Source organism: Scylla paramamosain, chromosome 49 (assembly GCF_035594125.1).
Source record: "Scylla paramamosain isolate STU-SP2022 chromosome 49, ASM3559412v1, whole genome shotgun sequence".
NCBI lineage: Eukaryota > Metazoa > Arthropoda > Malacostraca > Decapoda > Portunidae > Scylla > Scylla paramamosain.
The window spans coordinates 2,982,501-3,010,195 of NC_087199.1; the positions used below are offsets into that span (position 1 = coordinate 2,982,501).

At 45.2% G+C, this 27,695-nt stretch overlaps 3 protein-coding genes across 9 annotated transcripts in view; 1 reads left to right on the forward strand and 2 right to left on the reverse strand.

Moving 5' to 3' along the window:
* LOC135095368 (MIT domain-containing protein 1-like) overlaps positions 1–7,709 on the forward strand; it is an 11,187-nt gene extending 3,478 nt beyond the window's left edge. For all 3 annotated transcript variants that reach the window (XM_063996137.1, XM_063996140.1, XM_063996139.1), the window contains exons 3-7: positions 2,324–2,445; positions 5,717–5,833; positions 6,025–6,122; positions 6,349–6,450; positions 7,030–7,709. In XM_063996137.1, the coding sequence (XP_063852207.1) occupies positions 2,324–2,445; positions 5,717–5,833; positions 6,025–6,122; positions 6,349–6,450; positions 7,030–7,183 (593 nt within the window). In that variant the 3' untranslated portion in view covers positions 7,184–7,709. The remainder of the gene's footprint in view (positions 1–2,323; positions 2,446–5,716; positions 5,834–6,024; positions 6,123–6,348; positions 6,451–7,029) is intronic.
* Positions 7,710–10,641: 2,932 nt separating this feature from the next.
* On the reverse strand, positions 10,642–16,477 carry LOC135095370 (uncharacterized). Of its 3 annotated transcripts, none has more exons than XM_063996143.1 (5): positions 16,462–16,477; positions 14,085–14,659; positions 13,411–13,557; positions 12,240–12,389; positions 10,642–11,814 (listed from the first exon to the last, which is right to left on the reverse strand). In XM_063996143.1, the coding sequence occupies exons 2-5, from the start codon at positions 14,460–14,462 to the stop codon at positions 11,731–11,733; spliced, it is 759 nt and encodes a 252-aa protein (XP_063852213.1). In that variant the 5' UTR covers positions 14,463–14,659; positions 16,462–16,477; the 3' UTR covers positions 10,642–11,730. The 3 variants fall into 3 exon arrangements, with proteins under 3 accessions (XP_063852213.1, XP_063852214.1, XP_063852212.1); XM_063996144.1 differs by lacking the exon at positions 16,462–16,477 and adding an exon at positions 15,713–15,864 and having other exon boundaries at positions 14,085–14,434; XM_063996142.1 differs by lacking the exon at positions 16,462–16,477 and adding an exon at positions 15,713–15,846.
* A 2,563-nt stretch (positions 16,478–19,040) lies between these two features.
* Positions 19,041–23,261, reverse strand: LOC135095367 (zinc finger protein 33B-like). 3 transcript variants are annotated; one of them, XM_063996136.1, is made up of 2 exons: positions 22,696–23,261; positions 19,041–20,898 (listed from the first exon to the last, which is right to left on the reverse strand). In XM_063996136.1, the coding sequence occupies exon 2, from the start codon at positions 20,760–20,762 to the stop codon at positions 19,314–19,316; it is 1,449 nt and encodes a 482-aa protein (XP_063852206.1). In that variant the 5' UTR covers positions 20,763–20,898; positions 22,696–23,261; the 3' UTR covers positions 19,041–19,313. The 3 variants fall into 3 exon arrangements, with proteins under 3 accessions (XP_063852206.1, XP_063852205.1, XP_063852204.1); XM_063996135.1 differs by lacking the exon at positions 22,696–23,261 and adding an exon at positions 21,845–22,670 and having other exon boundaries at positions 19,041–21,363; XM_063996134.1 differs by lacking the exon at positions 22,696–23,261 and adding an exon at positions 21,845–22,668.
* Positions 23,262–27,695: the final 4,434 nt, after the last annotated feature.

Sequence of the window (27,695 nt, forward strand, 5' to 3'; positions counted from 1 at the left end):
TGTGTGTGTGTGTGTGTTAGTCCTGTCTTGTCTTCTTATCTCTCTCCATATCTCTCTCTCTTCTCTGCCCCAATAGTACAAGACAGTCTTTCTTTGTATGGCATCTCCATCAGATCAGGTTAGGTTAGGTATTGCACCTCACCAAGTCCCTGCCTCCTCCCTGTCCAGGTCTTTCCTTCCAGCTATCTCCCTGTACAGTGTGGTCAGGTGACTCTCTCTCTCTCTCTCTCTCTCTCTCTCTCTCTCTCTCTCTCTCTCTCTCTCTCTCTGTGCTGCAGTGGTACAAGACATGATTCAGACAGCCTTCCTTTGTAGGGCAGGTCCCTCAAAGGGGCAGGTCACTTTGTTGCAGGTGTTTGCATCCCTTGCAGTGTTGGCACAGACTTGTTGGTGGCAGCGACCACCAGGGCGGCACACTGCAGCCTTGGGTGTGTGTTGGTCACAGGGAATTGTTTTGTTGTTTGTTTGTCCCCATGCGTGAGTGGTGACCTTGTGTTTGTCACCGGGTGAAATGTTTGTCCTGTGACCTCTGTGTGTGTTTGTGTGACACCTCACCACTCATTGTTACTGCAAGGTGTCTTTGTCACCACTCATTGTTACTGCAAGGTGTGTTTGTCACCACTCATTGTTACTGCAAGGTGGTGTCTTTGTCACCACTCATTGTTACTGCAAGGTGGTGTCTTTGTCACCACTCATTGTTACTGCAAGGTGGTGTCTTTGTCACCACTCATTGTTACTGCAAGGTGGTGTCTTTGTCACCACTCATTGTTACTGCAAGGTGGTGTGTTTGTCACCACTCATTGTTACTGCAAGGTGGTGTCTTTGTCACCACTCATTGTTACTGCAAGGTGGTGTCTTTGTCACCACTCATTGTTACTGCAAGGTGGTGTCTTTGTCACCACTCATTGTTACTGCAAGGTGGTGTCTTTGTCACCACTCATTGTTACTGCAAGGTGGTGTCTTTGTCACCACTCATTGTTACTGCAAGGTGGTGTCTTTGTCACCACTCATTGTTACTGCAAGGTGGTGTCTTTGTCACCACTCATTGTTACTGCAAGGTGGTGTCTTTGTCACCACTCATTGTTACTGCAAGGTGGTGTCTTTGTCACCACTCATTGTTGCTGCAAGGTGTCTTTGTCACCACTCATTGTTACTGCAAGGTGTGTTTGTCACCACTCATTGTTACTGCAAGGTGGTGTCTTTGTCACCACTCATTGTTACTGCAAGGTGTGTTTGTTGTGGTGTTTTGCTGATTCTCTCCTTCCCCAGTGAACAATCTGCCATCTGTCTCTTGCCACTTGCCAGATTGTATCACGCTGCATTTCCTTCCTTATAATTCCATCTGCCTCTTTTGCCTCCACTCCCAGATCTTGTTCAGGTCCTGCTGGAGTGCTGTGCAGCCTTCCTCTTTTTCTATTTTTCTCAATAGCTTGGTATTATCTGCAAGTAAGCTTCTCTAACTGGTTATTTTGTCTGGCATATCTTTAATGTACACAACAAACATTACTGGTGTGTGTGTGTGTGTGTGTGTGTGTGTGTGTGTGTGTGTGGTTGTTTTGGAGTTTTGTGTGTGTTTGAGTGTGTTTGATGTGTTTTGTGTATATTTGAGTGTGTTTTGTGTGTGTTTTGTGTGTTTTGTGTGTGTTTGAGTGTGTTTGATGTGTTTTGTGTATATTTGAGTGTGTTTTGTGTGTGTTTTGTGTGTTTTGTGTGTGTTTGAGTGTGTTTGATGTGTTTTGTGTATATTTGAGTGTGTTTTGTGTGTGTTTTGTGTGTTTTGTGTGTGTTTGAGTGTGTTTGATGTGTTTTGTGTATATTTGAGTGTGTTTTGTGTGTGTTTTGTGTGTTTTGTGTGTGTTTGAGTGTGTTTGATGTGTTTTGTGTATATTTGAGTGTGTTTTGTGTGTTGTGTGTGTGTTTGAGTGTGTTTGATGTGTTTTGTGTATATTTGAGTGTGTTTTGTGTGTGTTTTGTGTGTTTTGAGTGTGTTTGAGTGTGTTTGCTATGTTTTGTGTGTATTTCATTTTTTTATTAATTAATTTTATTTATTTATTTATTTTATTTACTTATTATTTGTTTATTTTTATTTTTATTTTATTTTTTTTTGGGGGGGATGTCTCTCATGCACCTATTCAAAACTTAACCTAACCTACCCATACCCAACAAAATAAAATTGAACCTAACCTATCTTAACCTAGCCCTAACCTACTAACCTTAATCTAGCCTAACCTTACCTAACCTAACCTTACCTAACCTAACCTAACTTACCCTACCTTACATTAACCCAATCTAGCCTAACCTAACCAAACTGCCTCACCCCCAGAGGTGCACGATGAGTCTAAGCGCGCATACTTCCGCAAGAAGACAGAGGAGTACCTGGGGCGGGCGGAGGCGGTGAAGGCAGCAGCAGCGAGGCAGCGTGCTGATACCTGCACCCACAGGCAGGTGAGCTGGGGCTGGGCTGGGCAGGGGAGGGTAGGTAAGGTTAGGTTAGGCTAGGCTGGATTAGGGTTGGGTATGTTAGGATAGGTTAGGTTAGGTTAAGCTAGGCTGGGTTTGGGGTAGGGTAGGGTTGGTTAGATTAAGCTAGGGTGGGTTTGGGGTAGGGTAGGTTAGGTTAGGGCTTGGCTTAGGTTAATGTAGGTTAAATAAGGTTAGTGGCCCTCGTCTCTAGGCTAGTTCAGGTTAGATCAGGGTAGGTTGGGTGAGTGGGCCTCTTCTCTTCAGACCAGTGGGGTGTGAGGCTTTCCCTTCCTTCATTTTCTTTCAGTAGTTTTTGTGGCAGAAACCATGAGGCGTGTTCATTGCCTCTGTACCTCATGGTGTGGTGGTGCTGGTGGTGGTGGCTGGTGGTGGTGCTGGTGCTGGTGCTGGTGGTGGTGGTGGTGGCTGGTGGTGGTGGTGCTAGTGGTGGTGGTGCTAGTGGTGATGGTGGTGCTAGTGGTGGTGGTGGCTGGTGGTGGTGGTGCTGGTGGTGGTGGCAGTAGTCATTCCATTTTCTTTATCCTGAATTTTAGTTTTATGGTTAAAAGATCAAATCCTTATTTCTCCATACTCTGGCTTAATTAATTTCAAGGTTTATCACTGTCTTGGCACTGATTGCACTCTTGGGTAGTCTGTTCCAATCATTAACCATTACACAAGTTTTTCCTTTCATCTAGCCCTCTCGTTGTCCCATCTTCCCGTGTCATGAAGACGCCTCACACACGTCCCGGTCACACACTCCGGCCAGAATCTTGTCTGTCTCTGTCACACCTCCCTGTGCCCCCTGCAAGCCAGCATTGGCAGCTCCAGCTTCCGCAGCCACTCCTCACACGTCGGGTTCCTCAGGGGTGCCTCCAGTCTGCTTGCTCTTCTCTGTACGTGTTCTGCTGCTTGGAGGTCTCTCATTAGTTAAGGTGCCCAAACTTGATTTGCATACTCTGTCTCTGGTCTGACTAGTGGTACACACAGGGCCTCAAAGATCTTGTCCAAAGTCACAAATGCCCTTATAATCCACACTATACTATTTGCTTTATTTATTTTCTGTGCCAGGTGTTCAGAGCTTAGTTTGCCATCTGTCACAACTCCAGTGTCTTTCTCTGAGGTGAGTTCCTCCACTGGCACTTCCTTGTGGTGTCCTTCATTTCCTGTGTCACCCTGCAAACCATATATACAGGGTGAGGCAAAAGTGCCTCCCATATTTCAAACTTTCACCTGAGTGTTGCTAATGAACTTCAGCAAGTGTTAATGGTGTCTTCATTCAGCCAGTGACTCAACATTTGTCCAGGCACCGTCATCCAGCAGTGCGGTGTGGACTGGTGCACACCAAGCTTTTGCTGCACAGATGTTTGTGAAGAATAGCGAGTGTGTAATTGCAGCACAGAAAGCTTCTTCAACTCATCACAGGTCACAGTCCACACCGCACTGCTGGATGACGGTGCCTGGACAAATGTTGAGTCACTGGCTGAATGAAGACACCATTAACACTTGCTGAAGTTCATTAGCAACACTCAGGTGAAAGTTTGAAATATGGGAGGCACTTCTGCCTCACCCTGTATATACATTTCTATGGAAGAAACAACAAGAACCACTTGTTGGACCAGTCCCTCATACAGATCATGTCCTTTTGAACATGTTCTTTATTGATTACTGTACACTTTGGTGTCATCTGTGTATCAGTACATCTTGCTGCCATTTCTAATAACTTCGGGTAAATCATTGATATATATATATATATATATATATATATATATATATATATATATATATATATATATATATAATATATATATATTATATATATAATATATATATATATATATAACAATAGTGGTCCCAACACTGACCCCTGAGGAACTCCACTCTTCACACCATGCCAGTCACAGTGACGGCCATTCACAGCCACACGTTGTCTCCCACCAGCAAGCAGCAGAGAGAGAGAGAGAGAGAGATTACCACTTCTACACATCCAGCTGCAGCACTTCCCCTCTCATGTTGTACCTCTTGATTTTTTCCAGTAACCTCCTCAAGTCCCATTAGACCACAGCCACAGCATCACCCCTTGCAGTTCCTGAGTCCAGTCGTCCATTACCTTCATTAATTGTAAGACTGCTGAGTGTCCTGCCAGAAATCCAAATTGTTTCTTACTGTAAAGTTGATTTGACTTCACATGATGCATTGTCCTCTGTGATGAGAGGCTCCATCAGTCCACCTGCCACACCTGTCAGGCTTACTGCTCTGTAATTCCCAGGATCAGTACACTTCTCTTGCTTCAAAATCACAGTGTGTTCTACTTTCCGGTAAATGACTTGTCAAAAATAATTTTCAAGGGGTCTATTATATCCATTCTACCTCCTCTGTGGTCCCAGTGATTTGTTACCTTCCAGTTTATTTATTTCTTATTTCTCCTGCTGTAAAACTCTGCGTGCCAGGACTTGCTTGATTGGAAGTGTTGGCACGGCCCTGTTGGTTCCTCTCTTAAAGCCTCAGTGAAATAGTTCGCCAGTACGTCAGCCTTTTCCTGATCTGTGTGAGTGACAGCTGTGTGTTCACCGTGTATGCAGAGACCTGGTGCGCCTGATTCGTTAGTTAATTTATCCTGGATGTGCTTGCAAAATACCTTCGGGTTTTCCCTCACACAGACTTGCAATAACGCGTTCCTCGCTTCTTGTCTTGCCGTGTTTCTTTCCTCGCTTTGTTATTTGTTTGTCTGTACTTCCTGTTTATTTCCTGAAGTTTGCTACCACTTCCCAGCAGGGGCGAGGATGCCTAGGAAAAATTAAAGCAAAATATGTTCTTGTGCATGCATGTTATTTATTGTGATGAAAAAAGTCAGGAAGATGCTGGTGCTGTTTTCTAAGGAGATCAAGTGCACCAGTAAGGAGAGAATTTAATAGCAAAGTGACACACACAAAAATTAAAGGTTTACCAATTAAAAAAAAAAAAGAAAGAGAAACATAAAATTTGTAGATAGTTTAGCAGTTTTTTTTGTATTTTCAGCAATTCAGGAGTGCAAAAACTGACTGCTGATTTGAAAGGGGGATGTACAATGAGAGAGAGAGAGAGAGAGAGAGAGAGAGAGAGAGAGAGAGAGAGAGAGAGAGAGAGAGAGAGAGAGAGAGAGAGAGAGACACAACCACTTCTACACTTAATACAAAACACAACACACTCACTGCATCATTTCCCCTTCTCCCTCACCAACTCTTCCTCCCACTCACACCCCCTCTCCCCACAGATCCAGATAGCAGAGGGGTCAACAGGTCACAGCTACGAGACGGTGTTTGGTCCAGTCATCACCCCGGCCCTGACTGAGGTGGTGGTGGAGGACGCGTACATCCGCTCCACTCATCAGGTGCTGCTTGGTGGTGACTGAGAGAGAGAGAGAGAGAGAGAGAGAGAGAGAGAGAGAGAGAGAGAGAGAGAGAGAGAGAGAGAGAGAGAGAGAGAGAGAAAGAGTTAAAGAAAAGATACAATGAATAGATGAAGGAATAAAAGTGAAAGAGAGAGAGAGAGAGAGACTAACCTTCCATCACTTCTCTCCAGATTTACAATTTCCTCCACCTGTGCGAACTCTTGGTGAGGAAAGCGGAGAAACTTTCCTCCATCTCTCTTATTACCTCCCTCGACCCCTCCGACCCTGAGTAAGTAGTAGTAGTAGTAGTAGTAGTAGTAGTAGTAGTAGTAGTAGTAGTAGCAGAGGAGGAGGAGAAAGAAGAAGAAGAGGAAGAGGAGAAGTAGATATGAAAAAAGATGAGAGAGAGAGAGAGAGAGAGAGAGAGAGAGAGAGAGAGAGAGAGAGAGAGAGAGAGAGAGAGAGAGAGAGAGAGAGAGACTAGCTAACCTTCCCTCTGTCTCTCTCCCCCACAGCATGCAGAGAGACAGACTGAGAGAGATAGAAGGGTCACTGCAGAAACACAGTGTCTCTCTCAACACAACTTTCTCTCAGACCATCCATGACAGAGAGATTAGGTGAGATTGTTTACCTGTTGTTGTTGTTGTTGTTATTGTTGTTGTTGTTGTTTATCTCTGTCTCTTAGCTGTCTCTCCATCTTTGTGTGTATGCTGTTTTGTATTTTTTCAGTTTATTAATCTCTCTCTCTCTCTCTCTCTCTCTCTCTCTCTCTCTCTCTCTCTCTCTCTCTCTCTCTCTCTCTCTCTCTCTCTCTCTCTCTCCATGTTTTTTGTCCTCATCCTCCTCCTCTTTTTCTTTCCTCCTCCTCCTCCTCCTCCACTACCATCATCATCTCTATTTTTCTTCCTCTTTTCCTCCTCCTCCTCTTGTTCTCTTCTTTCCTCTTCCTTCTTTATCTTCCTTTCTCTTTCTCCTCTTGTTCTTTTCTTTCCTTCTTTTCTCTTTCATGTTCCTTCCTTCCTTCCTTCCTTTCTTTCTTTCTTTCTTTCTTTCTTTCTTTCTTTCTTTCTTTCTTTCTTTCTTTCTTTCTTCCTCCTCCTCCTCCTCCTTTTATGTTCCTTCCTACCCCTCCTCCTCCTCCTCCTCCTCCTCCTTCTCTGCCCTCTTTCCTCCTCCTCCTCCTCCTCTTCCTCCAGGCTAAACAATGGGTGGGTAGTCAAGATAGGACGTGGCCTTGACTACTTCAAGAAGGCGGATGGTCGGTTCTCGGTCGGATGGTCTGACTATCACTTCCGCCCCTGCCACCAGACCACCATTGACCTGTACTATCAACCGCCGCCGCCATCTTGATAGTAGGAATAGTAAAGTGCTCTCTCTCTCTCTCTCTCTCTCTCTCTCTCTCTCTCTCTCTCTCTCTCTCTCTCTCTCTCTCTCTCTCTCTCTCTCTCTCTCTCTCTCTCTTTCTGTAAAATCTAGATAGGACAAGAAAAAGAAGAAGGAAGAAAGGAGAGAAGTAAAGAGGAAGAGGGATAGAAAGAAGAGACACAAAAATAAAGAGAAAGAATGAGAGGAAAGAAACAATTAAGAAAAGCAGGAAATGAAAAAAGAAGGGAGAGAGAGAGAGAGAGAGAGAGAGAGAGAGAGAGAGAGAGAGAGAGAGAGAGAGAGAGAGAGAGAGAGAGAGAGAGAGGAAATAAAAAAGAAGACATTTGTATTAAAATTGTGTGTGTGTGTGTGTGTGTGTGTGTGTACAGGGAACACTATATGTAAATATACTTAACTTCTAATTACACTTTTACACTACTAAAGATAAAAAAAATGTAATAACCAACTGTGACATGTAATTTTATATGTAATTGATTATATACATTTGTTACTTGTGTGTTGTTACTGCCTGCATGTGTGTGTGTGTGTGTGTTTACTTAGTTGTAGTTTGTCCTGCGTCAGTATTTACAATCATCCATCCTCTCTCTTGACAACCACATATTGCCCCAGCACGTGCCATGTCTCTTTACAGCTCGCTCCAGACTCCAACAATTCAGTGTGGAAAGCTGTCCCCTTCTGTACTCCTTTTGCACACTCCCTTCACCTCAAGTCAGGTCACGTCCTCTTGCACTGCCATGATCTCGCACCACCAGGTCTCCACAGTCTAATTCCTCGGTTCCTGATGTGATCTTGTACACAGTAATCAGGTCTGTTCTCTCTCTCTCTCTCTTCCTTCCAGAGCGAGGAGATTTAGTTTCTTCAGTCTCCCTTCACAGTAATCAGATCTGTCTCTCTCTCTCTCTCTCTCTCTCTCTCATCTCTCTCTCTCTCTCTCTCTCTCCTCTCTCTCTCTCGTCTCTCTCTTCTCTCTCTCTCTCTCTCTCTCTCTCCCTTCCAGAGCGAGGAGATTTAGTTTCTTCAGTCTTCCCTCACAGTAATCAGATCTGCTCTCTCTCTCTCTCTTCCTTCCAGAGCGAGGAGATTTAGTTTCTTCAGTTTCCCCTCAAATGACACGTTATACAGAGGCATGTTTGTTGCAGTTCTCTGTATTCATTTTTAGTACTTGCAGACCACAACACCGCAGCATATTCCAATTGTGGTCTTATCACGGTCACAATCAATTTCCTCGTCATATCCTCGTCCAGGTAATTACAAGCAGTTTTTGTTTCTCGGCAAATTGTAGGTCTCACTTGTTATCCTGGTGACATGTCTCTGTGACTCAAGTGTCTTTCTCCTCACTCCACACTCCAGTGAACTCTTCTGCCAGAGTGTGACAATGCTCGGCTCTTTTACTACTTTGTGCAGACTTACTGCTCCACATTCTTTTGTGGTGAATTCCATTTCCAACCTTTGACTCCACTCCCAGATTACACCGAGATCTTGTAGCAAAGCTGCACACTCCGCCTTCCTCTCCACCTCTGTCACCAGCAGTGCATCACCACCAAACACTCAGGCAATGGGTCACTCCTTCCATATTGTCACGCACAGACTGCAGACGTCACTGGTGCCAAGACTCATCCCTGCAGGACTCCACAAATTACTTTTCTCCAAAAGGAATTTTTGTCTGTGATCACAGCTCCCATTTCTCTGACCATCACAAAACTGGTTATCCATTTCAACAGTGTTTCCTTTTACACCTCCTGTATTTTACAGTTTCCACAAGAGTCTTTTGTGGGGCAGCTCATCAAACACCTTTAAGTCCAAAGTACACACCATCAACACCCCCCCCTCTCTCCTGTGTGTGTGTGTGTGTGTGTGTGTGTGTGTGTGTGTGTGTGTGTGTGTGTGTGTGTGTGTGTGTGTGTGTGTGTGTGTGTGTGTGTGTGTGTGTGTGTGTGTTCTTTAGGCTTGTAAAATAGGCCTATACATGAAATTTTCTTTTATTAAGAGAGAGAGAGAGAGAGAGAGAGAGAGAGAGAGAGAGAGAGAGAGAGAGAGAGAGAGAGAGAGAGAGAGTGAAAATAAAAAATCTATGTACAAAAGTTACCATAATACATTAACAACCTTCACAACTTGCCTGTAACACAACAACAGCCAACCCATTCAATTCTCTAAATCAGGTTAGGTAGCAAGGAGTGTCTGAATAACTTGAGTCTTCTGCTACTACTACTACTATTACTACTTTACACTAGGGGCTGATGTGGCTTAGTGTGTGTGTGTAATAATAATAATAATAATAATAAACGGTTTATTGTGTGTGTGTGTGTGTGTGTGTGTGTGTGTGTGTGTGTGTGTGTGTGTGTGTATGATGCCTTGCCTGGGCCTGGTATAGAGATAGATAGATAGATAGATGATGATGGTGATGATGATGATGATGATGATTATTTTTATTATCATTATTATTATTATTTATTTTATCTATTATTTTTTTATTTACTTTTATTTATTTATTTTTTTTTTGTTTAGGGGACTTGAAAGATGTGTCCTTATGAATTCAAATCTATATTACATTTTTTTCTTTTTTGTTACAATTATGAATGCTTCTATATGAAGACCAATAAATAAATGAATAGAATAAAAATAATGTAACAACAGAATAACAAACCTGACAAAAATATAATAATTCTCACTCATATAATGAATAACAATAATAATAAATAAATAAATAAAATAAAATAAAAATTAAGTAAGACAAACATGACCATTCACACTAGAATAATAATAATAATAATAATAATAATAATAATAATAATAATAATAATAATAATAATAATTAAATAAGAAAATAAGAAAGATAAATAATCAAACAAAATAACTGAACAAATAACAAGAACAAAAATACAAACACACACTCTAATAATAATAATAACTAATAATAATAATAATGATAATAATAATAATAATAATAATAATAATAATAATAATAATAATAATAAATAAACATTAACATACACATCCCCATAACCCATTTTCTATGACTGCACAAGCCACAGGAGGGAGGCCTACGCACGGTATTTTAGGCCTACCCATAATGTCAATAATCTCTCTCTCTCTCTCTCTCTCTCTCTCTCTCTCTCTCTCTCTCTCTCTCTCTCTCTCTCTCTCTCTCTCTCTCTCTTTCTCTGGGTTCTTTAAATAGTTTGTATTGAGAAAGTGTGTGTGTGTGTGTGTGTGTGTGTGTGTGTGTGTGTGTGTGTGTGTGTGTGTGTGTGTGTGTGTGTGTGTGTGTGTGTGTGTGTGTGTGTTACATACATATATACAGATGGAATGTAGAAAAAAAAAAAAATGAGGTAGAAATTAAATATTCTCACACACGCACACACACACACACTAAATAATGACAGGAAAATTCATATCTCTAATCTATGCACAATATTTACTACTGTGTGTGTGTGTGTGTGTGTGTGTGTGTGTGTGTGTGTGTGTGTGCGTGTGTGTGTGTGTGTGTGTTCATTCCTTTCTTCTCTCTCCCATCTGTTTACTTTTCTCTTTCCTTCCTTCATTCTCCTTATTCTATTTCATTCCCTCAACTTTTAATCCTCTGTCTCTGTGTGTGTGTGTGTGTGTGTGTGTGTGTGTGTGTGTGTGTGTGTGTTCATTCCTTTCTTCTCTCTCCCATCTATTTACTTTTCTCTTTCCTTCCTTCATTCTCCTTATTCTATTTCATTCCCTCAACTTTTAACCCTCTGTCTCTGTGTGTGTGTGTGTGTGTGTGTGTGTGTGTGTGTGTGTGTGTGTGTGTGTGTGTGTGTGTGTGTGTGTGTGTGTGTGTGTGTGTGTGTGTGTGTGTGTGTGTGTCTCAGCCCCCAGAGCCCCCCAAAGCCCCTAGGAAGAATGCAGTCACCAAGGTACCCAGAGCTGCACCAACCAGCATTGTGGCTGCAACTCTGGGGTAGCTGACATCACCACCACTACCACTACCACCACCACCACTACTACTGCCACCTCCTACTACCACCTCCGCCGGCAAGGATACCATTCCCCCCTCCCTGGGTGCTAGTACAGCCGAGAGCTGGCTGATCAGACTCTCGGAAGCTTTGGTCAGGTGTTGCATGGCTTGTCTTGAAGTTTCCGCAGCTCCCATCAACTCCTGCGACAGACTGGTCAGTTTCTCCACGACCTGAGAGATCTTCGCCGCATCTTTAGCCACACCCGTCAGCTCATCCGCCGTTCTACTCATCCGCTCGGCAACACTCCCAAAACTCCCACTCAACTCCTCGAATCTCCCTGCAAAACTTGACACACCACCCACATCTAAATCCCTGACACTCTTCACTTCCCCCTTGAATTCCCCAGCCCCAGGCACTTCCCCAGGTACCTTCACCCCCTGGCCCCCTTCCCCAGTGTCCTGTGTAACCTGGGGAGGCATGGCAAGTCCCTGGGATGCATGGGAGGCGAGTGAGGCGAGGATATCATGGTGCATTTGCTGGTAGCCTTCCTGGAGAGACTGTTGAGAGGTGGTGACGTGATCCTTAATTTCTCGTATCCTGACCCAGTTGTTGACGGATGTGATGACCGAGGCAAGCGCCGCCGACACCACTGACGCGATGATGGACCTGAGGGTGACACAGGGGGGGGAATACGGTGAGGACAGGGAGACAGGGTAATAACAGGATGAGAACAGGGAGACAAGATGATAACAGGATGAGAACAGGGAGACAACGTGAGGACAGAGGAAGAGGACAGGATGAGGACAGGGTGACAGTAACAGGGTGAGAATAGATGGCAGCTACTGACCATTAAAAGTGGCTCGGCTCCCATCACTCACTAGTACTTTCCCCTCATACACCTAGGTTAAGTTAGGTTAGGTTAAGTTAGGTTGGGATAAGTTTGGTTAGATTAGGATGAGTTAGGTTAGAGTAGCATACATCCCCCCCATCTATCCACCAGCAAGTTATATTAAAATTAGTCAATTAGACAAACTTAAATAAGATGAGGTGAGGGTGCATTCCATCAGCACACACCGCCACCAGCCACTCACCAGTACTTGCCCTGCTCGGCCCTGCATGCGCTCCCTCTCGTGGCAGTCCCGGATGGCAGCGGACAGCTGGGTGAAGGTGTCACGTTCTGTCTGCTCGTACCCCGCAAACTGACCACGAACCTCCCGCAGCTGATCGTTCAACTCCCGTGCCTGTGTGCGGGCAGGCAGGTGTGGTTAGGTTGGGTTGGTTATTTTAAAAATAAGGGCGTGTTCACAGTGGGCAGTGTACACTGTGGCAATGCACCACAGTGCGAGTCAGTGGAGGCGTTCACACACACACACACACACACACACACACACACACACACACACACACACACACACACACACACACACAGCTTTCCCTCCAACAACAGTTCTCACACAGGTGGAGGTCTGCTCTCCATCCACACTCATAGCACACAGGTGGCAGTACATGTAATGAAAGGCAGCGTGCAAACTGGGTGGTGTGAAGGCCACACTGTGCTGCCACTGGCTGTCCTGGCCTGGGATGCCAACCAATCAAACCCTATTGTTACAACAACTTTTTCTTCCGGAGAAATGGAATCTCAATTTGTTGTCAGCTGTGGCAATGTCTTTTCAAATTTGTTCCAACAGATCATCCAACAGTTCCATGGACACCCAGAAGTGACTCAAGAATTTGTGTTGGTGGTGTCTCAGCCCAGGCCAGCATGTGGCCACCCCAAGGACAGTGTGTGGGCCAAAGGTAAGTCCAGTGGTGTCTGTGTCCCTCCCTGCCAGTGCAGGAGCCACACACACACACTGCCTCTGCCACATGCCACCCACACCACACTGGCCTGCCCTGTGGTGCCAGCCAGTGCAGTGGCACAGCACTGCACTAAGCCCTTCCAGTGGCAGGGTGCTGTGGTGTGCACAGTGCTGGTGGCATCACAGGGTGGCATCACAGGGTGTCTTTGTGGGCAGGTTTGGTTGGATTATTAAAAAAAAAAAAGAAAAAGAAAAAAGTGAAGAAAGCATCACATGGGTGTTTTTACTCAAGAAAACACCATAAATAATACAAAACACACCAAACAACTAAAAAAAATCCTCTAAAAATGAAAAAAAAAAAAACCCACATCCCCTTTAAAAAAAAAAAAAATACCTCGAGAAAAACAAAAAAATGCAAAAAAAAATCCAACCAGCTAAACCACCACCACCACTCCGGCCACACCTGGGAGAAGAGGCGCATGTGTTCCTGAGAGTACTGCTCCGTCTTGGTGATGTGCTGGTGGTTCTGCACAAGTCTGGCCTGCAGGTCCTCTATCTCCCTCTGCAGCTGCCGCCGCTCCCCCTGCGCTGCCAGAAGGCCCTCTGACAGCTGGGGGAGAGTGGGGAGAGTGAGCGGGTTTGCTGGGGGAGGAAAGAGAGAGGGAGCTAGGTAAGGAGATAGGAAGGGGCAAGTGGTGGAAAAAGGTAGATAAGAGGGGAAGGAGGAATGGAGAGAGAGAGAGAGAGAGAGAGAGAGAGAGAGAGAGAAGGAGGGGTGGAGGAAGAGTTTGTCAAGGGAGGGTATAAAGAGAAGGAAGGAGGAAGGGGGAGGAGAGAGAGAGAGAGAGAGAGAGAGAGAGAGAGAGAGAGAGAGAGAGAGAGAGAGAGAGAGAGAGAGAGAGAGAGAGAGAAAAGGAAGAAAGGAAGAGTAGAGGGGAGGGGGGTAGAAGTATGGATGGAAGTGTTGGAGGAAAGGATAAAGAAAAATTATTTATCAGTTATATATACAACTCTCTCTCTCTCTCTCTCTCTCTCTCTCTCTCTCTCTCTCTCTCTCTCTCTCTCTCTCTCAAACTCAGTCTTTCTCTTCCTGTCTGTCACTCACTCTCCCACACACACACACACACACACACTCACCTCTGTCACTCTGTCCTGAGCCTTCTTCAGATCAGTAATGCCAACAAAATCTTGATACTGCTGATACCACCTGTTCAAAATGTCGTTCCAGTCATCAGCCTTCTTGGGATCTTCCTTTGAGACCATACCAGACCCCTTAGAGGCCTTGGGGAACTCCAGAACCCTAAGAAACCCATCTCCCTTCGGCTCTGTGTCTCCTATGGTCCTTTTCCCATTGTTGTTGTTTTCAGGGTATCTTGTGTAGTGTCTATGATGTACTGTGGTGAATGTGGCGGCTGTGGTGAATTTTAGGGGTGCTTCTCGCCACAGCGGTAGTGAAGCGTGATGGAGTGCGAGGTTAGGGATGGTGGCTGTGGTTAAGAAACGTGATATGCTCATGTTTTTTTTGTTTTGTTTGGGGTGTGTGTGTGTGTGTGTGTGTGTGTGTGTGTGTGTGTGTGTGTGTGTGTGTGTGTGTGTGTGTGTGTGTGTGTGTGTGTGTGTGTGTGTTGGGTTGTGTTTGTGTGTGTGTGTGTGTGTGTTGGGTTGTGTGTGTGTTGGGTTGTGTGTGTGTGTGTGTGTGTGTGTGTATTTGGCTGTGGAGATAAAAGGTGTGTTAGTTTGTTATCTCTCTCTCTCTCTCTCTCTCTCTCTCTCTCTCTCTCTCTCTCTCTCTCTCTCTCTCTCTCTCTCTCTCTCTCTCTCTCTCAGGAAGTATACACAAATATTATTCATATGGAGAACAAATGTTATTAGATGTAATGACAAACAGATTTTACAAGAAGCAGCCAACACAAGAACAGAAGGATTGGTGCAGGAATCCATGAGTCCTACATGTGGCAGTTCCTGTATAAAACATATGCTATCAAATTTATTGTTAAGGTAGGTTAGGGTTAGGTTTAATTAGGCTGGGATGGGTTAAGTTAGGTTTAGTAAGGTTAGATTGGGTTTTGTTAGGTTGGTTTAATTAGGTTGGTTTGGTTAGGATGGTTTACTTTGGTTAGGTTTAGTTAGGGTAGGTTTGGTAGTTAGGCTGGTTAGGTTTAGCTAAGCTCCATTTTTTTTTTTATGTGTATGAGTACAAAACATTTTTCTGGTAGATTTTGTTTTTTGTTTGGATGAATCTAATTGTTTTCATCACAAATCATTGGATTATGTGTGAGGCATATATATATATATATATATATATATATATATATATATATATATATATATATATATATATATATATACCTGGTTTGTACTGGAAACATTTAATAGATTCATCCAAAAACACATCAAAATCTAACAGAAAAATGTAGTTTCGTCCGAAAATGTTAGATGGTTCACTTGCGTAAATTCACCCTCGACCTAACCGGCTTCAACACCTCCCTGGACACCCTTGAAACTAACCTGAGCCGTGCGATTTTGTCTCCCTGAGGAACACAACACGAAAACAAAATAACAGAAAATAACAACACACACAGAGAGAGAGAGAGAGAGAGAGAGAGAGAGAGAGAGAGAGAGAGAGAGAGAGAGAGAGAGACTTCCACTCTTCGTGTTGTCTGCATTACTACCACACTCAACACTTACAACACCCACTTCACACTACACACACACATATCTCACACTTCCAACACATCCCCCGTGGCTCCCCGTGACTTGCTTACCTTACGGGGAAATGTATACAAACAGCAAACACACAGACACTCAAATCAACATCGCCTTTCTCCTTCTTGTTTACATGTGTGATCTAACATATGGTCTTCTTTTGGCGATAAGTTTTCTCCAACGGGGCAACAATTACGGTAAGTAACTCATCAAACCTACACATGCCTACTTATTTCCACCTCTTATCCTCATCCATAAATTAGTATACTACTTTTTTTTCAAAGTATAACGACTCAGCACTAACACCCTGATTACTGAATCTATTTAATTAATCTACAACTCCATTTGAGCAACAACCCCTTCCTATCTTTTTTTACGTTTTTTTTTAAGCTTACTCATCATTTCATGTTATTTTCTACTTACTGACTATAAGAGTTTTGCTTACGTCACCCTTATGTCCCCTACCACCTACCACTTGAACATTTCCCCTCCTCTGGGTGTTATCGTTACATCATCACATTTCCGAGGGACACGTGTGATCTTGTACAGTGGTTTAGTATTGTATTGACTGAAGTGCAGCGCTTGTATTACTGCATTATAGCGTATTCTTCATGTTCTCCCCAATGTCCTTCGTTATGTAACAATTTTCGTGTCTGGCTGGTTGCCACACACACACACAGACACACACGGCTTCCTCTATTCTGCCAGACACTTCGGAAGAGAGGCTGGGTTATGTAACGGAGAGAGAGAGAGAGAGAGAGAGAGAGAGAGAGAGAGAGAGAGATTGTTTCTTGAAGCTATATACAACCTTCATTCCGCCAGTGGAGTCGCTCTGCAAGGCCTCCATGAATGAATTTTGAACACAATGGTTAGAGTTTGGTGCGAAATGTTACCATTTTGTGCAGTTTCTTCGGGAAACCACCGCAGTGAGCAGCGACACAGCAATTCAACACATCATTCACTATCAGAAATATATCCATCCTTGCTCAGGTTGTCTTTCCTCCCTTGCACCAGCAAAATGCGAGTTCTGACCCCAGGGTTGCCGCGCAGAGGTGGAGGTGCTGTGGGAGGCTGGTGATGGGAACCTGGGTTTGAAACTATATATATATATATATATATATATATATATATATATATATATATATATATATATATATATATATATATATATATATATATATATATATATATATATATATATATATATATATATATATATATATATATATATATATATATATATATATATATATATATATATATACACACACACACACACACACAGTATCGACAGATAAAGACGAGACCTTGCCATCTCCAAGTGAAAAATTTTAAATAATTTCTTACTACCACAAAAGAAAATGAGAAATGTTATGAATAATGCATTTATTTCTTTTAATATTTAGTAACATCTCTGAGTCTTGTGACATCCTGAAAGCACTGGTGCATGCTGGTAGCCAGGTTTTTGAAGTAGTCTTGGTTTGTGTTCCTTCAGACCCATGTGAGGGCCTCCTGCAGGCATGAAACTGATGGGGTCAGGATGGCACCCACCTGCTCCTTAATGTGTGCCCATACATTCTCTGTCAGATTCAGGTCTGGTGAGCTTCCTAGCCACTCCAAAGCAGGAAGTCTGTTCTCTTTAAGACTTAAAGTCCTTGACTGTTTTTCTGCCATATCATTGGGTGCCATCCTGCATTTTGTATTGACTGCCTCTGTTACTGAGAGAAGGGCTGGGGTGAACAGTACTGACAGAAGGGCTGGGGTGAACAGTACTGACAGAAGGGCTGTGGTGAACAGTACTGACAGAAGGGCTGGGGTGAACAGTACTGACAGAAGGGCTGGGGTGAACAGTACTGACAGAAGGGCTGTGGTGAACAGTACTGACAGAAGGGCTGGGGTGAACAGTACTGACAGAAGGGCTGTGGTGAACAGTACTGACAGAAGGGCTGGGGTGAACAGTACTGACAGAAGGGCTGGGGTGAACAGTGCTGACAGAAGGGCTGGGGTGAACAGTACTGACAGAAGGGCTGGGGTGAACAGGTCTGCTACATGAGTAACAAAAAGGTGACCAAAAAGTGAGGGGAGAGTTGGTGTGTTGGCCAGACCGGCAGCCTTTGAACAACACAACGCACATCATCGTGGAATCTCAGGGAAGGGTCCGCTGTAATGCCAACATCAACAACACAGCAGCTCGTATGGAGTGGTTTGCCTCTAATTCGGCAGCAACAGTGTGCACCCATGTGGAAAGAGTTGCACAGCTGACCACCAGCACTCATAACTTTGGTCTTACCAGCATCAACTTTTATGTCCCAGGGTTCTGCAGCACACACAAACACAAACACACGAGAGCCTTACTGTCTTCTTGCACAACTGCTGTCCCACACAAGGCCCATTGAGTGTCTTCGTTTTGGAAGCGTCTCCTGTTGTTATTTACATTGTTTGTTCTGGCTTTGTATTAGTGATTTCAGGTACACCAACCTTCCTTCTATAGTTCTCCCCTTCATAGTGGATACTCCCACTCCCCCTCTCAAGGAGCAGGTTTGGACACACAGGTGCTCCTAACACTTGTCTGTACACACTGCTTTCTGCTGTGAGCAGATGCTTCACTTCTGTCTGTGTCAAGCTTGGTGTGTTGGCTGCATGCTGTGCAGCCTTTCGGGCAGCACTCCCTCACCTGTTCCTTCTGCTTTCTTTTCTCTTGTTAACCAAAATTTGTGTATTGTTCTCTTTGTTTCTTCAATATATGTATTTTCAAACAAGTGTGCTCCAGTACTGTCCTCCTCTTCTCTGTACAGGGTGCACAGCATTACTGCACCAGTGGCTTTCACCCTTTTTGTGCCCCTGGCCCACTTTTGGCATCCCTCAATACTCATGGCCCACTGCCCTTCACAACTGTGTGGTGACGGTGACAAAACCATTATAAAGCTTATTCAAAACACTCTATTTGTTCTGCTGCTTTTTCAATCACAAAATGAAGCAGTGGTCTGCATTTACTGTCAATAAATCATGGGCTTTGTAATCAAGACTCAAATTACACTTTTACAGTCATAACAGAAATGTAAACAATAGTTCTCTAATGTGCCATGTAAACACTACATCAGTGTTGCAGCTAATGTGATGGTTGTGCTTGCTTCTTAACTACAACACTATCAGCTTGGGGGACAGTTGTAGATAATGCACATCTTGTATCATGCTCCATCCCCAAGCAATGTCTTGTTTTGTCTTGCTTTGTAGTAAGGTGGAAAAGCCCGTCTGTCCAGTTAGAAAACCTGACGTGTGGTGGGAGACTGAAGGAGATGGAAACACAACACTTGAGGAAAGAAACGTGTGGTGGGAGACTGAAGGAGATGGAAACACAACACTTGAGGAAAGAAGAAAACAATAAGAGGGTGGTTACAATATATTAATTTCTTCACTTACAGTCTACACAACACCACACATCATTAGCAAAACTTTTAAGTTAGTCTTTACCTTAAATACAAAGTTGAAAAGAAACAACTCACAAAAATTAGTCACAGGCACATGATTACTCCCTCACAGCACACAAGGGCACAGCTGCCGCCACAGACAACACACCGCCCACCACAGCCACACAATCCCACACCCCACACACTCCTACAGGCATGGGTTTGATCCCGCTGGTCCTTGCAACACACCACCTCAAAAGTGGATCCTCACGTGCCTGGCAATGTCATCCCTTGTCTTGAAACACTTCCCACAAACATCACACTTGAACTCCCTCAAACCAGTGTGTCTGAAGGCATGTCTATTGAGCTCAGAATGGGTAAGAAATCTTTTGCCACACTCCTCACACTCATAATTTTTAACACCACTGTGTATCAGGGTGTGTCTACTGAGGTAAGACTTTGTGATAAATTTCTTTCCACATTCCAGACACTCATAATTTTTAACACCACTGTGTGTCAAGGTGTGTTTGTTGAGGTCAGACTTTGTGACAGATTTCTTTCCACATTCCAGACACTCATAATTTCTAACACCACTGTGTGTCAAGGTGTGTGTGGTGAGGCTAAACTTTGTGGCAAGTTTCTTTCCACATTCCAGACACTCATAATTTCTAACATCACTGTGTGTCAGGGTGTGTGTGGTCACGTCAGCCTTTCTGAAAAATTTCTTTCCACATTCCAGACACTCATAATTTCTAACACCACTGTGTGTCAGGGTGTGTGTGGTGAGGCTAGACTTTGTGGTAAATTTCTTTCCACATTCCAGACACTCATAATTTCTAACACCACTGTGTGTCTGGGTGTGTGTGGTGAGGTTAGACTTTGTGATAAATTTCTTTCCACATTCCAGACACTCATAATTTCTGACACCACTGTGTGTCAGGATGTGTGTGGTGAGGCTAGAATGTTGGGTAAATTTCTTTCCACATTCCAGACACTCATAATTTCTAACACCACTGTGTATCAGGGTGTGTCTGGTGAGGCTAGACTTTGTGGTAAATTTCTTTCCACATTCCAGACACTCATAATTTCTAACACCACTGTGTGTCAGGGTGTGTCTACTGAGGTCAGACTTCCTGGGAAATTTCTTTCCACATTTTAGACACTCACAATTTCTAACACCACTGTGTGTCAGGGCATGTCCACTGAGGTCAGACTTTGTGGTAAATTTCTTTCCACATTCCAGACACTCATAATTTTTAATACCACTGTGTCTCAGGTTGTGTGTGGTGAGGTGAGACTTTGTGGTAAATTTCTTTCCACATTCCAGACACTCATAATTTCTAACACCACTGTGTCTCAGGGTGTGTTTGTTGAGGACAGACTTTGTGGTAAATTTCTTCCCACATTCAAGACACTCATAATTTCTAACACCACTGTGTGTCAGGGTGTGTTTGTTGAGGTGAGACTGTTTGTTAAGTTTCTTTCCACATTCCAGATGCTCATAATTTTTAACACCATTGTGTGTCAGGGTGTGTTGCCTAAGCCCTTGTTTGGATCTAAAAGTTTTATCACACTGCTGACACCCAAACTTGCTCTCTGCTCTGTGGACAGAGCTGCCTGCCTCCAGGTGATTCTTGCCATCACACCTGCGCCTCCCCACATCTGACGCAGACTGCTGCTGCTGCTGCTGCTGCTCACTCATGCTGCTTCCTGGCCTCACCCCTCCACTGTAGCACTGCTGCCAGCAGCATACGCCACGGCCGATCCTGCAGGAACCCTCGTGGAAGCCAGCCAGAAGGAGTCACGTCAGAGCCCAGAAGACCATCCAGCCTGGACACCTGCAACAACAGTGACAGTGAGGACACTGAGAGCCATGCACTGCCTTGACACACTGCAGGGGCAGCCGCCAGCTTCCTGCCTCACTCACACGTGTGCATCGTCTAGTACATAATCACCTTGCGGTGCCTCGCACAGTGCCCCAGCACACACCCACAGGTCTCCTAACCACTAAAATGTTGAGGCTGCCTTAGCTTCCTAACTGGGTTCTCTTGAACTTTGGAAATTTGACATTACAGTAATCCACTTCTACTACCTGAAAGTATTGCACGTGACCAAACAAAACAAGACAAAGCACAAAGCGTTGCAAGCGTGCGGCACACAGTGCTCGCCAGAAGCCAAGCCACGCAGCACACCACGCGGCATCATGCCGTGCAGACCATGTGCACCGCGCACCATGCACCTGCCTCCTCCCATACACACAGCCAGCCTGTCAGCTTTGTTGTGGACACTGCTCCACTGGCTTCCTGGGAAGAATATAATGGCACGCTGATAAAGGAAGTGCTTTAGTTATACTGTGCTTGCCTGGGTGGTGGAGCTTTAGGTGGAACAAGGGTTCAAGTTGGGCTGCTCTGGAACTATACATTATTATTATTATTATTATTATTATTATTTATTTTTTTTTTTTTATGTAGGAGGGACACTGGCCAAGAGCAACAAAAATCAAATAAAAAAATGCCCACTGAAATGCCAGTCCCAAAACCCTTAAGGTTAATTATGGGTTAATTGACCCTTAATTGTATAGGATACCTTTTCTCCCTGAATAAAACTGTCCTGACAACATGACCTATACACATTCCACTGAGGAACTCTCACAACACTGGTCACTACCTCCACATTGGGCCAATTTTCAGTTTCAGTACAAGAATGTTTTTTTTTTTTTTTTCACCTATTACAGAGTAAAATTCATACTTTAAAAAAACAAGAATATCGACCTCAAGTTCACACCTGTTGGTAAATATCGTTGAGTCAGAGTAAGACGTTCAGCAGGAGTAACTGCTTGGCGCACGTTTGTCTTCCTTCTTGATAAGAGGGGTGACCAGGGCCAAAAGATCTTGGAACTGCTGCTGGTTCAATCTTGTCCGCTGCGTGAGCGTAACTTGGTCCTCTTCCCGCAGCTCCCTCAGCAATCTTAGTGACACTCCCTTCTGTCCTTCTCTGGAGCCACTGACGACTCCAGAGACACTTCCTCCTTCTTCTTTGCTTGATCTTGGCTAGGCAAGCCGCCGCTAAGCACAGCACAACGTCTTCCTGTTCTTGTTGGGGATTTGGCGGCCTTGCAGGCTGTGGTGGTTGTTGTGTAGGGCCGCGAAGATCCTGTGAAGTTGAGTCTTGGTGAGTCCCATGAGGGTATCACAGGCGTGTTAGTTGTCGATCAGGAAGGCACAGGTGAAGCGAATGACAGTGGATCATCGTGAGGGATAGACATTTGCCTCTGCCAAGAGAGTGGACAGGTCTTCTTGGCTTCAGCGAGTGGTGTTTGGATTGTCAGTGAAGTCTTTGTTATTGTCAGGTACGGCTCGGCTCACAATAAAAGACGATGCCAAAACTGCTATTAGAGCTCGACAACGTCCGTGTGACCAGAAAGATACTCGATAGGGGCTCAGAATATTGTGCCTAAATATTGACGAAAAAAAAAATCCCCTTGTGGCCGTGCCTTTATTAATTCCTCGCCCTCTTGCTACCAGCTTGCATCCAGCAGAGCAACAGACCTCTTCTTGCCTACATGTGGTCTGCTCATGCAGTTCTGCCAACCCTCCAGCAGATGTGGCACCTCAGGCATTGATCCCTTTACTTACTTAGGTTTAGCTGAATACTGGGCGCTGGCTGTTAAGCCTGTATGTCCAGATCTTGTATTTTTTGATGGAGTCGTTGGTTGGCGTGCGGCGAATGACAGCGCAGCTTTATAATTAAATATCACCTGGATGTCTCCAATAATGCTCCAATCTTATTTCAAATGCAAATATACTCGAGGCTTCTACAATAACTGATGGGAGGTTATTCCATGTGTTGACTATTCTTTCCGCAAATAAGTTTTGCCTTAGCCATGTATGACATCTTTTTCATTAACTTACATTTGTGTCCTCTTGTAGCTGGCCCTGCACCCTCATCAAGCTGCAGCACTGCAGCTATCCCCGTTTCGTACTTTCCAGTTGTTAGTTTATATGCCCCTATCATATCACCCCTCAGTCTCCTGTATACTAGTGTAGGCAGCTGCAGCACTCAGTCTCTCTTCATTGCACAAGTTCTTGAGTCCCAGAATTATCTCACATCAATGCACCCAGCCTCACCAACAGCATTCCCCAGTACAGGAGGGAGAGGGGAGAAAGGGAGGGACCACTTGTAGCTACACCTGCCCTGGTGCAGAAGTTTACTGGGTTCCCTGTAGTTAGCACGTGGAGAGACATGTCCTCGGCAGCCAGCAATGTCACTGTCTTGTGCCAGTCACCAGCCACACACCTTTAGGCAGCCAGGCAGGTAAACAGAGAGAGAGAGAGAGAGAGAGAGAGAGAGAGAGAGAGAGAGAGAGACGGCAAGCACATACAATTATTCTTCTCATGGTCACAATACAGTCACAGCACATGAGGCACGGTTCCTACTTCCCTAGCTTCACAGTCACTCCCGCAGCACCACAATCTGGCACCCGGCACCCCTAGTTGGGTGCAGTGTGACACTCCACCCATGAGAAAAAGACAAAGGCATCAGGCAGGACAGGGGTGATGCATCTCTCACTTGTACTGCAATCTTGTGGCACCTGGCCACTCACCTGGGCCGTCTCACACTCCTCGCCCTTTGGGATGACATCAACCCACACCACGTCAATTCTCCACTTAGGGGTCTACTCATACAAATCCAGGAGCACCCACATAGCACAAACACACAGACATGCACACAAACAGCCTAGGGCACATTCATAACAATATATATATATATATATATATATATATATATATATATATATATATATATATATATATATATATATATGCTTTGCCGGGGCAAAGCACACACACACAAGGCCGAGGCACAAGGAAAAACACATGCACTATTTCCTAGGTTTATTGACAAATCCTCCACAAGTACACTGCTTCACAAGTTCACAGGGGCACCACAAGTCTCCCAGGGCATGACAGGCACTCAACAGGCAGGGAAACACTTCCAAAGCAGGCAGGCACACGCTGGCTTCCTCTCAGGCCGCGCATCTGCTCTCTCTCTGTTTCCCTGCCTCTTCCAGTGCTGCCACCTCCAACAGTGCTGCCACCCGCACCCATACCCCTGGTGTAACACTATCCCCCCCCTACAAGGCAGATGACCCGGCTGCCCTGACACACACATACACACAATAAGTGGAAATAAATAAATGAAATACACAAAGAAAATTAATCCTCAGGAACATCACAAAAGTCTTTCATCCACCCTGGTCTATGCCTCTGTCGCTGAGGTCGCTGTGGTGGTGGAGGCGTGGGCTGCGTCGAGTTAGCAGCACCCCCCCACGGGGGTGTCTCTAGCCCCAAGTTCAGGGTCAAGGTCACCACTGCCACTCGCCGCTCTGCCTCCTCCACGTTCATTCCTGTCTCGGGCAGCCACTGCCCACCACCTTGAGCTTGCCTCGAGCCCGTCGATGCACCTCCACCAGGTGTTCCTGCAGTGCCGCTGCATACCCAGAGGTGACGGTGGGCAAGCTCATGTCAGGAGGCCGTCCTGTGGCCAGGTCCACTGGCAGCCTGAACTCACAGCCAAACATGAGACGGGCTGGTGTGAAGTCCGTCACCTCATGCACAGAGGACCTGTACGCCATCAACATAGTGGGCAGTTTGACGTCCCAGTCTCCTTGGTCTTCCTCGCAATACTTGGCCAGCTGTTGTGCAAAGGTCTGATTAAATTGCTCCACCATCCCATCAGACTGTGGGTGGAGGGGCGTTGTCTGGGTCTTGCACACTCCTAACAGCTCGCAACATTCACGGAACACTTGGGACTCAAACTCACGGCCTTGATCAGTGCAATTCTGCGGGCACACCGAAACGGGTAAAGAACTCGTTCACTAGAACACCTGCCACTGTCTCGGCCTCGTGGTTGGGAAGTGCATATGCCTCAGGCCACTTGGTGAAATAATCCATCACCACACAGATGTACCGGTTGCCCCATGGCGTGAGAGGCAGCGGGCCAGTTATGTCCACAGCCACCCGCTCCATGGGCGCCCCCACGCTGTACACCTGTAACGGGGCACGGTTTTTCCTGGTGGGGCCCTTCTTTGCACTGCACGTCACATGCTCTACACCACTCGGTCACATCACTTTACATCCCCACCCAGTAGAAGCGCTGACGAAGACGGCACAGGATCTTTTTCTCGCCCAAGTGACCACTGGTAACGCCTGCATGTAACTCTTTTAACACCTCAGCACGCAAGGCTCGGGGCACTAACACCACCTACGCATCACTGCCCACTCTGCTCAAAGCCACCCAACGCTTCACTAACACACCTCGTTCATCCACCTGCAAAGTTTCCCACTGATCAACCAGCCACTTGGTGGCGGGGCTCTCTGGTGCCACAGCCTCCCAGCTGGGGCGTCCACCACCAGCCTCGAGCCACTGGATGATGGGAGCGAGGTCAGAGTCCTCACGCTGTGCCTTATGCCACTTGTTGTCCCCCTCTGCGGCGCTTGCTAGCACCTACAGGGAGAGGCACACGGGGTCAAAGTCCTGGGCACAGTATGAGCAGCCAGCCTCACACGGGTGTTGACTCAGACTGTCAGCGTTGCAGTGGACACGACCCGGGCGGTAAACGATGCGGTAGTTGTACTGCTCGAGGCGCCCTAACCACCTCGCAAGCTGACCCTCTGGCACCTTGTGTCTTCAACCACTGCAGGGCAGCATGGTCGGTCCGGATGGTGAACTCAGCGCCGCATAGGTAAGGGTGGAAGTGCATGAGACTCTTCACTACTGCTAGCAGTTCCTTCCTCGTCATACAGTAGTTACGCTCAGGCCTACTGAACTTAGCACTGTAGTAGGCCACGACGTGCTCCGTCCCATCCTTCACCTGTGACAGGACCACCCCGATGCCCTTTGCACTGGCATTGGTGTCTAGCAGGTAGGGGAGCTTCGGGTCTGGGTACAGCAGGACCGGTGCCTCCACCAGGGCCTTCTTCAGGCCGTCAAACGCGGCCTGGCACGCTTTGTCCCACATGAAGCCACGCCCCTTTCCTGGTGAGGTGGTGGAGAGGGGCTGCCACGCTGGCGAAGTCCTGCACGAAGCGACGGTATTACATGCACAGGCCCAAGAAGCTCCTGACTTCCGCCATGTTGGTGGGGACGGGCCACTTCACCACTGCCACCTTCTCTGGGTCAGTGCACACGCCATCCCAACCGACAACATGCCCCAGGAATGGCACCTCGTGCTGAAAGAGAGAGCACTTCTTGGGGCTGAGCTTGAGGTTGGCTTTCCTCAGCCGCTGCAGAACCTCCTCTAGCCGCTCCAGCTCCTCCTGGAAGGTGCTCCCGAAGACAATGACGTCATTGATGTATATGAGTGCCGTCTTCCACTGCAGGTCGTCTAAAACCCTCTCCATCAGACGCTTGAAACAACTAGTTTGGTATATACATATATATATATATATATATATATATATATATATATATATATATATATATATATATATATATATATATATATATATATATATATATATATATATATATATATATACCTGGTTTGTACTGGAAACATTTAATAGATTCATCCAAAAACACATCAAAATCTAACAGAAAAATGTAGTTTCGTCCGAAAATGTTAGATGGTTCACTTGCGTAAATTCACCCTCGACCTAACCGGCTTCAACACCTCCCTGGACACCCTTGACACTAACCTGAGCCGTGCGATTTTGTCTCCCTGAGGAACACAACACGAAAACAAAATAACAGAAAGTAACAACACACACACACACACACAGAGAGAGAGAAAGAGAGAGAGACTTCCACGCTTCGTGTTGTCTGCATTACTACCACACTCAACACTTACAACACCCACTTCACACCACACTCATCAGACCTACACATGCCTACTTATTTCCACCTCTTATCCTCATCCATAAATTAGTATACTCCTTTTTTTTTTTTTTTCAAAGTATACCGACTTAGCACTAACACCCTGATTACTGAATCTATTTAATTAATCTACAACTCTATTTCAGCAACAACCCCTTCCTATCTTTTTTTTACTTTTTTTTCTTTTTTTAAGCTTACTCATCATTTCACGTTATTTTTTAATTACTGACTATAAGAGTTTTGCTTACGTCACCCTTATGTCCCCTACCCCCTACCACTTGAACATTTCCCCTCCTCTGGGTGTTATCGTTACATCATCACATTTCCGAGGGACACGTGTGATCTTGTACAGTGGTTTAGTATTGTATTGACTGAAGTGCAGCGCTTGTATTACTGCATTATAGCGTATTCTTCATGTCCTCCCCAATGTCCTTCGTTATGTAACAATTTTCGTGTCTGGCTGGTTGCCACACACACACACACACACACGGCTTCCCCTATTCTGCCAGACACTTCGGAAGAGAGGCTGGGTTATGTAACGGAGAGAGAGAGAGAGAGAGAGAGAGAGAGAGAGAGAGAGAGAGAGAGAGAGAGAGAGAGAGAGAGAGAGAGAGAGAGAGAGAGAGATTGTTTCTTGAAGCTACATACAACCTTCATTCCGCCAGTGGAGTCGCTCTGCAAGGCCTCCATGAATGAATTTTGAACACAATGGTTAGAGTTTGGTGCGAAATGTTACCATTTTGTGCAGTTTCTTCGG